The sequence below is a fragment of the Octopus bimaculoides genome, chromosome 20, assembly GCF_046866305.1.
Source record: "Octopus bimaculoides isolate indiv1 chromosome 20, ASM4686630v1, whole genome shotgun sequence".
NCBI lineage: Eukaryota > Metazoa > Mollusca > Cephalopoda > Octopoda > Octopodidae > Octopus > Octopus bimaculoides.
In genome coordinates, this window is record NC_142947.1 from 6,118,398 (window position 1) to 6,130,479 (window position 12,082).

At 40.5% G+C, this 12,082-nt stretch overlaps 1 protein-coding gene across 2 annotated transcripts in view; it reads right to left on the bottom strand.

Annotated features, from left to right (window-relative positions):
* Positions 1-12,082, bottom strand: part of LOC106878465 (uncharacterized) — a 51,085-nt gene that overhangs the window by 19,606 nt on the left and 19,397 nt on the right. Inside the window, exon 2 of one of the 2 annotated variants that reach the window (XM_014927680.3) lies at positions 11,383-11,494. In XM_014927680.3, coding sequence (XP_014783166.1) covers positions 11,383-11,389 — 7 coding nt within the window. In that variant the 5' untranslated portion in view covers positions 11,390-11,494. Of the gene's footprint in view, positions 1-280; positions 370-11,382; positions 11,495-12,082 lie in introns of those variants that run through there. The other variant, XM_014927681.3, reaches the window with a different exon arrangement.

A 12,082-nucleotide genomic window follows, 5' to 3' on the forward strand; every position in this document is an offset into this window, starting at 1 on the left:
CAAAGATGAGACAAAAGAATATAAAGAACTGGTTGGGGGAGGGATATGGAATAACGTGGACCAGGTTTTGGGGGTTCGTACCCCAACTCCTCATTAGGGTCTGTTCATTGAGGGGTCGAGAGGGAACCGAACAATGAAAATATTACTATTTCAGTTTTTAAGTGGAATATACAATAAAAGTTTATAAATTTGCTGAAATGAGTCATTGACGCAATTTTTTGTTAAAACCAGAAAAGTTAATTAGAAATTTACAAGAGGAAAATAAATGAACACTGCTTACCGCGTTAATTGATTTGGAGAAAAAGATAAGGGTGAGAGAAGAGTTAAAACTGTTGATGTCCGAAGCTTAGAAAGAAAGAACTGAGAACTGAGACTTTAAAGTTTCTCCTACCACTCCTCAAAGTAGGACTGAGGGAGGGAGGGAGAGAGAGAGAGAGAGAGATCTTGCAAGGAAGGAGGAGGAGAGATGAGAGAGATGGGGTAAGGAGAAGTATTTATTGACAAAGGACGGGGGAGGAGGAAAGCTGGAGAGAAATGAGAACGATGATGATGTGTTGCTACTACTTTTACTGCTGTTGAAAAGAAGAAGAAAAAATGTCCATCTTTCTCATTCCACACAAAGCGTTGAAGAGAAAAAGGAGTGGGAGAGGAGAAAGAGAAGCAAAGAGAATTCTTTAACTTGGAACTCTTCCCGCTACTCAAGAGAGAAAGGAAAAAGGAGGGGGGGGGATGTGACACAACCATCCTCATCTCTGCTTTGAAGAGATGAGGATAAGCGATTCAAAAGCTGAATGGTTTTGTTTGATTTTGAGGGGAAGTTGTTCGCCCACAACAAACCATCAAGAGAGACAACGACGATGGTGGAGGAGAAAAAAAACAAAACAGGAAGACTTTTCTTCCAAGCCTAAACTGCATTCCACAAGTAGAACCAACGAGGAGGAGGGTGGTAGTACCTCTACGTGGTCGTACGAACTGCTAAAAATAGCAGCAACATTCCTACAAAAATCACACCAAAAAGAAAAGAAAAAAGTTAAAACGACTGAGGTAATCAGTGTCGGGTAAAAGGAGAAAACAGACGGAATGGTCATAGGTGGAGTGCTTTTGATCAGAGATGACCTGGGGTAAAGAATGAAGAAAAAAGTCAAGCCCTGAATGAGCTATGCGGTCACTTGACTTGCTAGAAATAGCAGTCAAATTGCCTGAAGTCCTTATTTATAAAAGGCAAAAGAATGAAATCAACCGGTACCAAATATATAAAAAGACAGGATGGTCATAGTTGGAGCACCGACTCGAAGCAGTTGATCTCGGGTTCAAAGCTGAATAATTCTTTTTACACGACTAAGAGGAGTCAATGAAGAAACCTCGAACTGCGAGAAATAGCAGCTAAATCTCCCTCAAAACATTCCCTTTAGTCCTTTAGAAAAAGGAAGTCATAATGGCCAAAAGGAAGAGGTTGTTTTTTTGATCAGAACATAAGCCTGCTGGAACAACTGACCTGGGGCTAAACAAGAGCGGAAACGAGGGGGGGGGGAGACGAAAATGTTGGGGTGGAGACTTCACTTGTTATAGCCATTAAGGAATTTGGAAGAAATACCCAGCATATGTCTTGGACTAAGCAGACTGGACCTGCTAGAAATGGCAGCTAAGTCTTTCTAAACACCAAGACATTGTCACGGTGAATAAGACGGGACTGCCACAGCTGGAGTGTCTTTCATGAAAAGGTTTACGTGATGAAGGATAACTCCGATCCAAATGAAGGAGGAAGGCCATTTAATAGCCTGCCCCCCTCAACCTCCCAACGATAACCAGTCGCGAATATACGACTGTGTTCTGGTATCTTCATTAGAAGCCTGGAAATAGCAGTCCAATGGCCTTCAAAATATCCTAAACGTTGAAAAAGAAATGACATTGGATAATTTCATTCTAAAAATACACTGCTGTCTGAACAATAATAATCCTTTTCTTCTACAGGCACAAGACCTGAAATTTGGGTGGAGGGGCAGTCGGGTAGTTCGACTCCAGTACGCAACTGGTACTTAATTTATTGACCCCGAAAGGATGAAAGGCAAAGTCGATCTCGGAGTAATTTGAACTAAGATCATAGCGACAGACGAAATACCGCTAAGCATTTCACCAGTGTGCTATCGATTCTGCCAGCTCGCTACAGTTAAAGCGCTGAAATGTTCGGGATTTAGTTGCGGCCCTTTCTATTCAAAGTTGAAATCCCACCGACGGAGAAGGATCAACAGACATTCTCCCAGAGTCGTTGAAATCGATTCTATAATATTCTTATATCATCGCAAATGTAAATGGAATTCTAACAGAAAAAACAATAAAACTAGGCCAGACAACGAAGAAAAAGTAAGGAGTTTTAGTCAGCGACATTCCAAGCGAAAACCTTAGACAATACGAACAACAACCAGGCTTAGAAAGTTTAAAGCCGTCGTTGGGATTCATTTATTTATTCTGTTTTGTTGTTTCCTCGCAAATTGGAAAGAAGGAGACTAATTCACTTTCCAGTAATGTTCTGCTGACTTCCTTACATTCTTAAACGGTAGAAAAAAAAGGCAATATTTGAAGTTGTGAGTCTTCAAAGACGAGATGAGAAGACGCCAGCCATCGGCCTTCCACATCCATGTCAAAATAGACTAACAACAACACTCTCTATCTACAATCCATTAGAATTATTCGACTCTTGTTCTGCACTATTAATTCCACAGAATGTGTGAAATCGCTGAGAAAAAACCAGAGGCGAACTGCCTCTACTAAGCTGGTCCAAATGCTGGAAATGGTAGCAAAATCTTTCAAAAATTACAACAAAAAATATAAAAGGATGTTTAGATAATGTAGTCCGGAAAAAAAAAACAGGATGGTCTCGGCCAGAACGCCTAATCGTGTGTACGTGTAGAAATGAAAGACTTGTGTGTGTGAAACTGGAATTGACAAAATCGAAACTGTAAGGATAAAAACCATCAGACATTGAATTGGAGTCGACGACACAAACAATTGTTTAGCAAATATTTCGGGGCCCAGAACGAAGATCGGTGTGTCTTTAATTACAATATTAATTACTACAATTTATTTTAATTAAAAAAAAAATAAAACAACTATCAAATCCTTCCTTTAAAGCTGTCAACAAAGTTTTCCTTCCCTCAACAATTCTGTCACATCGTTCGTTGCTTTCTCTCTCTCTCTCTCTTTCCTTTCCGAAGGTTTCTTGAAATTTCTTTTTTTATCCTTTTCAGACCATCTTTTACAATTTTACGTTGAAAAACAAAACGAAAAAAAAAATGAATTCATTATTTCATCAGATTGAACTTCCTTTCCGCTTAATACTAGTGTGTGTGTGTATGATGTAGCTTCATCATCATCATCATCATCATCATCATGAACTGCTGCTATGATATATATTAGTGAAGCAGCAGGGACGTAAGTAAGTTTGTAGGCAGAGGTTATTACTTCAACCATTCAACAGAGGAAGAAAAAGAAAGAAAATAGCGGGGTCGGCTTTCAAAAGCAGCTGCAACTCAATGACTCACTCGTATCACTCCCACTTCCAACTGGTCTGCTCTCACCAAATCATCATCATTACAATAATCATGTGAAGCGGAGTAGCATCGGTGTGTGGAGGTGGAAGGGGGGGGGGATTTAAATGGTTTGAAGAATATGACAAATGGTTTGCTCCGGAGGTCAACCCTGATAAACTATTAGACTTACGACCAAAAAAGCATTCCAACCATGACCATCGTCAGACTGCACACACACACACTTAAAGAGGCTTGAGTGTGAATTAACTGCCATTTATAACGATTCGAGCGACTCCCGAGACTCCCCCGCTGACCTGCCTGTTTAACCGCAGGTCACTTCTAAACAGGCACAACTATCTATTGGGTTGGGGCATAATTATTGCGGCTTTTTTTTCAAACAAAAACATCTTTAAATGATTATTCTGACCGTCTGCCAAGCAAATAGGAAGCACCGATTGAAGTCGATGGTGAATATGCTCCGGAGTAATCATTTAAAGATGTTTTTGTTGAATAAAATTTGTGGAAAAAAAAAGCCGCAATAATTACGAAACCAACCCAATATAATTAAGAATTTTCAGTTGTGACCTTCCTGCAGTATATCAGACATTAACTGTATCTTTTTTTTTTTTCTTTTGTGATTTAAATAAGATTTGACTGCTATTTCTAGCATGTCGAGCGACCGCGTAGTGTCCCTAAATATGGAAAGATGGACAAATGATCCTCCGTCACCCCTTCCCCAGCCTTTAACTGCTGATCGTTTCTTTAGAGTAATGTCCACTGTCCCTTTCTTCACAATAAATAAAGAATGTCAGTAAATTGGATTTAGATCAAATCCATTATTCAAGAGAGTAGGGCGACGCAGATTTGGGGTTTAATTCCCACAAATTTTGACGTTTCTGAAGGTTTTGTGAAATCGTGTGGAAACATTTTATATTTCGGGACGGTCATTTTCCAAAACAAATACACACTGTATATTCGTTCTTCACTTGTTTATTACTGTTCTTATTTTATGTCCATTGTCTGGAAAGCTTTCGTCACACACCTGTGACCTCTTCAGCAACTTTGCATCCCACGTGTCTCCTGTTCTATTATGCCTTACTATAGTACGTGTCCTCATCTGCGCATGCTTTTGCGTGTGTGTGTCCCCTTTATCATTTCATCAGGAGATTACAGACCGCAATCATTAATGAACGGAATGGTAATCCTGCCTTATACGAACTTTGGGTTCAGCTAGCTCCGACTGGCAGTACCTAGAATAGACCCCTATCCAAGGTTACGGATCCCTCCCACTCGATCTCGAAATTCCGGCGCAGTCGATCCTAGGTCCGTGTTGAGAAAGGGCAAATAGAGACAGAGTACAAAGATAGAGTACTTTGCCTATAAACAACGGGAACGGGCTAAGATCGATCCAGCATCCCGTAAAGGAAAAGAAGCCAGGCGTATAACACAAGAATTCTTACAGGAAATTTAGGGCCGCAAAAAATTCCTTTCCTTCCAAACGGAGATGGCACGAAGTTAGGGTTAGGGTTAGGGTGATGGCTTCCAGCCTCCTCGAAATAGCTAAATCTCCCTCTGTAGCCCCAACTCGCGTTATTTAGTCGCCTTTAATCGATTCCAATTTTGTTTCTCACTTCAGAAATACTTGGATGGCAATAATAAAAGTGAAGAGGTTTAAAGTTGGAGGTTTTAAGAGATTTTAACTGAGACAATGGGATCCGAGAGAGAGATTTTACCTACTACGGTTACCATATCAACCACTCAGAGGCGCTCTCTCTCTCTCTCTCTCTCTCTCTCTCTCGTTGGCTCGTACATCCAACAAACATCAAACCGCGTAAGTGAGTGAGTGTGTGTGTGTGTGTGTGTGTGTGTGTGTGTGTGTGTGTGTGAGTGCGCGCGCAGCTTTATAATTGCTTCGTTGTCCAGATAAATTAAATAAGGATTGGCTGTCTTGAGGAAGTTTTACAACTTGTAAAGGGAGGAAAAAAGCGGATTTATTTAGTTTTTCTAAGTTTTACTATGAAATAAATACCAGCAAATACAGTAGGAATGCGAAAGAAGAGAGAAAGAGAGAGAGGAGAGAGAGAGAGAGGGGAGAGAGAGAGAGGGGAGAGAAAGAGAGAGAGGGAGAGAGAGAAAGAGAGAGGAGAGCCAGATAAATTTTAACTTAATATCTTGAGACCAAATAGACAATGTTATATCTTACATTAACTGAGAACGGCCATGTTGGAGCACCACTTTTAATGGTTTTATTTGATCATACAGTACTTTTATCGATCTATTTTGTCATTTCGCTTAAAAAGAGCATAAAGTTGTTTTTATTTTTTTTCTAAAACCAGATTACCATAAACTCGAAATACAATGTTTGGCCTCGCAACAAATTCTGCAAATAACTCATTAGTCAACGAGAGATGAGACTAACAGATACCACGCCAGCTCAAAGAACAGCACAATGAGATGGAACACGGAACCATGCGGTTGAGAAACGAACATCTGCAAGTTTTATCTAAATCTCCAAAATCCATTCCAACGACAATCTCCTCATCAAGAGTCCACTATTTCCAAATAATCTTTATGCAACACTGAAAACTGGTTTAGCTAACACCTGACCAATTCTAAGCTTAACTATCATTAAAGACATTCTAGCCGTGACCACCCTGCATTTTTAAAGGTATCTAAGAAGTGCATTACTAAACGTGCCCCTCCTTGTTAAGACTGCAGTGTTCGATTTAAGGAGGTCTGGTCTCTTATTTCTAGCAGGTCATTCGACCCACTGGAAGGCTGTTTTGTTATATCAGTGAAAAAGAAACAAATTACAAAGTCCACAACAAAGTCACTTGAGACTAGAAAGAGAGAGAGAGAAAGAATTGATATCAGTTGTCAACGTATCGAGCCAGTCACCAAATATCATTCCATCAACGAATCAATAATATACGTACATATTAATTACTGTCAATGACTAATTAATGAATTACAACAGCCGCAGCTTTAAACGCTATTGTAGTTCATTGAGAATCCAAGTAACTAACTATATTGATAATGTCAAACTGGGTCCGGTTGTTTGGTGGCGGTGCCAAGCAAACATCGGACATGAATACAATGTAAAGTGGAATCAATAAATAAGGAAATCAGACAAAAGCAACAATGGTTTCCAAAGCTCCTGGAATGAATAGAAACAGTTTAGGGTCGTGAGATATTTGAAAATGGAGGCAAACAACTGCCACCAACATACCTACCTCCATCAAGTATTATCTGAAATGTCAGAAATAATTAATGGCAATAGTAACGGTACAAGGCCAGTTCTTTTTATTTTTCTTTTGTTCAATCAGTGGACTGCGGTCATACTGGAGCACTGCCTTGAAAAGATTTAAATAAATCGACCGGTTTTTTTTTTTTAGCTTGATATTTCTGTTTCTTTTGCGCCTGGCATTTCTCTGTTTTCTTTTGTTGGGTCACTAAGTTACGGGGACTTTTAAACACTAACACCGGTTGCCAAGCGGAACGGAGCGGGCAAGCCCAAACACATTATTTATATATAAAACCGGCTTCCACAGTTTCCGCCAACCAAATTCCTTACGAGTGTGTTTGGTAACCGGAAAGTGTGCAGAAGCCTGTTTTTTTTGTGTGTATGCGTCTTTGTTATTCCAACAGTTTAACAAACGGTGTTGGTTCGCTTACGTTCTCCGTGACCAATCGGTTCAGCAAAAGGCCGCCAGAATAGGTCGCAGTCCAAGTCTTCTGTCTTGAACGTTAAAAGCCCAATCCATCCTTCCAGACGATATCGGTTCTGTAAGCAATCCCCCACCCCCACATGTCAAGCATGTCTTCACTTCATCCACCCTGGGCCTAACTACCATAGCAATGCTACAGACTGGGGTGTTAAATATTTGGCACCTCAGAGCAAGAGTGACTAGCTGCCCATCCCCCGCCTCCTTTCTCTATGAAAACAACATGGCCGCCATTGCTTATCTCTTCAAATGTTAATTTGCATGTAACTTAGAGACCAGCTGTCTTTATAATTAATCACTTAATAACGGAGTGTAATCTTTCTTGAGTAGAGAGAGAGAGAGAGAGAGAGAGAGAGAGAGGGGGGGGACAGAAAGAGCTAGAGAGGGGGAAGAGAGAGATGAGGGCGGAGGATAAGAGCTCGAGAGCTTAAGCTCAGTAGTTCAGCGATTGTACTTCTTAATCTTTGATATGAAATAATACAGCCATTGTCTACACTTGACCTCGGTTAGTCCGTTACTAGTTTCACCGTTGTTGAAACAGTGTTGTTGCGTTGTTGCTTTTAAAACTTAAGCTTGTCTGAAACACTGTTTCTTCTCTAACCCAATACCATTCAATGCAAACCAACAGTTCAGTTACAATCACAATTTGTCAGACGCCCTAGTTCTTTGCTTAGCTGCCAACTGGAGAGACAGAGAGAGCATGAAGGGGCGGGGTGAATAGATAAACTGTATATAAATTTCCTTTAACACAAATAAAGGCAATCGTATGTGTAGAACTCTACTTCCGGCGGAATCGTAAGGGCGTCGTTGTAACAACATTCTGTGTATATTACCAGTCTTCCATTTGTCCTGGATATGTACCAGAGTTCGAGCTTCCGCTAAGGTTTTTCCTGCTCATTTATTGAGGTCTCTCTCCATATCTCTTTTAATGGTTTCAGTCGTAGGCCTACAGACATGCTCGAGCACCATCATGAAAATGGTATAGCTACAGCTGTTTCGTTATGAGATTTTGTGATGTAGGCATTCAGTTATGCAATACGCATCCATAAGATTACGTAATATATTACGCAAGCCTCAACTCATCAGGCTCACCAAATGGACAAGCAGGTAGTGGACATGTTGATGGATCAAAGTTCATCAAGAAGTGAAATTTCAAATCGGAATTACCAACATCCTAAGAAATGTAAATTGGACGGGACTGCAACCTGCGAATCAATAACGGGGCATAACTGAGAAATGGTGGAAATTGAAGGCATTTCTATTCGAACGATGTCATTAAACTTAGCCACATTTTCCAACGATTCCGGGATTGGAGGGGGGGGTCCGGTTTTCCCACCCACCCCCTTTTCCTCCGAACAAAAATAAGGGGTTCGCTGCATATTAGGAGGTTAGGGTACTTGATTCCAGGCAAAAAATCCGAGTTTTTTTTTTTCAGTGAAAATCGTGCGGGTAAAAGGATCAAAATTGACCCCAAACTCTAAGGCTTTGGTCAACCCCTCACCTCCACCCCGAAAACAGTGGAAACTATTTCAGACTGCTGCGCATTGAGTTCGACTCACCGGAACCGCGTAGCTTTTTTTCTTCTTCGAATCAAACATTGTCTTAAGCCAAAGGGTTTCCAACTAGTTGATTACTAATGTTATAAAACACCAATAACTTAGAGATTAACTATTTTTCAATATATTTGTGTGTGTCATTTCAACGGTGGTGCCCCAGCATGACCGCAGTTTTAAAACAAAAACCAGTTAAAGAACGGTCAATAGAAATAACTTTTCGGAACTTATTTAACCGGAAGTCAGCCGACTGAGCAAACTTATGAAAGGTTTTCCAGCCACGGCCATTTCAACCGTATTTTTTCAAGATTACAGTAGTTCAATGGTTTTGTTTTGTGCTTTAAAAAAACTTTGGTTGATGTGATTTGAGGGAAATCTGGCTACCAATTTTCGCAAATCAAACGATCCCATAAGTAGACTGGTTATAGGAAATTGCCCCAGGAAAGTATCTAGAATTTGAGAAGTAAAAATCAAATTAAGAGGGATAACCTATCAAATGTTGTACAAACACTGAAAGAAAGAAATGTCCGAGCGGTGACTAAATGGGAGATAATTTCAAGACATAAAGATATTTTCCGAGATAATATATCTTGAGATTTGATGCGAGGTTTCAGCTAAAACTAAAAACCAGGAATGTTTATCACTTCTTTTAAAAAGGAGCCTATATGTAGTCGCCTGAGCAGCAAGAAAAAGCTGCTAATCACGTCCCCAAAGAGGCAAGACATTGTGGTCTGGAAAAAAAAAGTAGATAAAAACGTAATCTGATCACAGCTGGAAAAAAAACAAATTTTTTATTCGCAGGATTGCCCTGCTTGTTTGCGGCCGACGTCTGGATAAACAACAATGTTGAGGAATGGTTAATGAAATATAAAAAAATTCAAAGTGTTAAAATATAATTTATAAACAATTAAAAAAAAAAGTATATAGTTAGTTGAAAACGTATTATAATGCAAGAGAGAAAATAAGGAGGAGAGGAGGAAGGGCAGAGTAAATAACAGCGGCGACAACCAACAGGCAGTATTAGTAAAAACTCCACCGAGGAAGTCTAATAACACCGAAACATGCCTAGAGTTGTCTGTACTGTTAAGATCTGACACTTCCATAGCGGTATTGTTCTATTTTCGATTAATGTTTTGTTAAAATTTTCAAGTTTCTCTTCTGCTTTTCTTCACAAGAATTTATTAAGCTAAGGATTCTTTTTTTTTTCCTTTTTTTTTTTTTTTTTGTGGATCTGGTTTTAGCCAATTCTTTGGTTTAATATTGTTAGCACCGATCTTGAAAATCGTTAAAAAATTTGAAACAGTTAAGTTGGATCGAAGTTAAACGAAGAAGCAGCGGGAAAAGGTGAGAATGTTTAGAGAAAGTAAACCAAGAAGAAGCAGCTGGATAAGAATCTCTTTAAGACCGTTGACGAGATTATTAAAGAAAAGCAACAACAAAACAACAAAGGCTTTAAACGGCAATGTAGCAAGAGATTATTAATTGGTCCCGGGTGTGTTCTTGGGTGTTGGTATGGATTTGATGTGCGGGTGTTCGTTGTAGGCAAGAGCCAACGGAAGAGGACAGACGCGGCCTTTCGGTCCCGTTTTGATACAACAGCGAAATCTAATGATTATGTCACTTTCTTTCAAAAAATAAAAAAAGGGGGGGACACAAAGGAGAGAAGGCTAGACTGTGTGTGTGTGTGTTAAAGAGGGGGTAGTCAAACCGGAAAAGGCATGCCTTTAATCACAGTTGTCTGCTCGACCATGGCTGACCTGGGGCTAAACAACAATGGATTTGCACAATCGTTAGAGCATTGGATTAAAAGCCTTACGATTTTTACTCAAAAAGTTTTACGTTCCGAGTTCAAATCCTGTCGAAGTTGGCCGTTCGTCCCTCTGAAGAAGAAGACTCAGTGAAGCATTCGAGATATGACTGGAATTACACCATTTGACCAATTGACACACACAAATTTTATATATATATGGCGGGGGAGGGGGCTAAGTAATTAAGAATTTGATGCTGATATGCAAAAGACGACGAAATATAATCAAAAGTAGATTATCTCGTCTTAACCTACGCTACATCGCACAAGGACAGTGTGTGCCTGATGCATGATGCAAGTTAGGGTGTGTGTGTGTGTGTTGCTTAGACCCCGGTCAGCGCTGATCAAAGGTATTGTAACCATCACCATTCCGTCTTCCTCCGCCGATCCATGCAGAGGCCTCGGGATGGAGTCTCTCCCTCGGTTTCGACGGTCAACTCGTCGTTCTTCCAACTGATGCATCTCTTCGTTACTTGACTAGCAAGCGGCTGAATATTCCAAATCCGACAAGATTCCAGTCTCGCTCTTTCTGACTTCACCTCCAAGTTGCCTCGTGAATTAATGCATGGTGCAGTGTAGGGCGAGTGGTATACTGTGGTGCAGTGTATATTGTAGTGATTAGCAAGGTGGTGGTGGTGTGATGGGAGACCGAAGCGAGGGTGGTGGGCTGGAGCGGGTGGGTGTATTTCGCTTGATGGACGAGTTATTATTGAAACAGCTGAAATAAGGAAATGAAAAGCAGGTGAAGAAGCCAGATCGCGGAAAGTTACCTCCCATCCTTTCTCTTTTCTTTCTTTGGGAACTTTTATCTTCTGAGAAAGGAGAAATGGCGAGTTGTCTTTGTGGCAGCCGTTGAGTACCACGATTATTGCACAAACAGTTCTAGGTTGGTTGCCAGAAAAAGAGGGAAAGTTATTTTAATTAGTCACATAGCACACCACACACACACATGCTCGCATCGGGCCGCACAACAGCGTCCACGCGCGCGCGCGCGCTCGCATCGGGCCGCACACACACACACACACACACACACACATGCTCGCATCGGGCCGCACAACAACGTCCACACACCACATTAATGTGGATAATTACTCGATCAAATACTTCATAGAGTGTGTGTATGAGAGAGAGGGGGAGGAGGGAGGGAGAGAAATACAATAAACGAGAGAGTGGGATGTGTGTTCAGGGTTTATTACAGACGCTAGTTTGATGGGGACAGAGGAAGGATTCAATTGAGTTTTTGAAGTTTTGCATGGAATCCAGCAAGTATGAGCGCAGGCCCATTAAAAGGATATATTTGTCAACAACAATTTGAACTCGCGTCTAATCTGGCGAACCTCACCAACACTGCTCTAGAGACAACAGCCTGGCATTCAAAAAAAAAATTTAACTAAAGGAATAAGTTTAAATTGTTTCCGTTACATTATTTTTTTTACCAATAGCTAGGACAAAAACAAACAAAAAAAAACA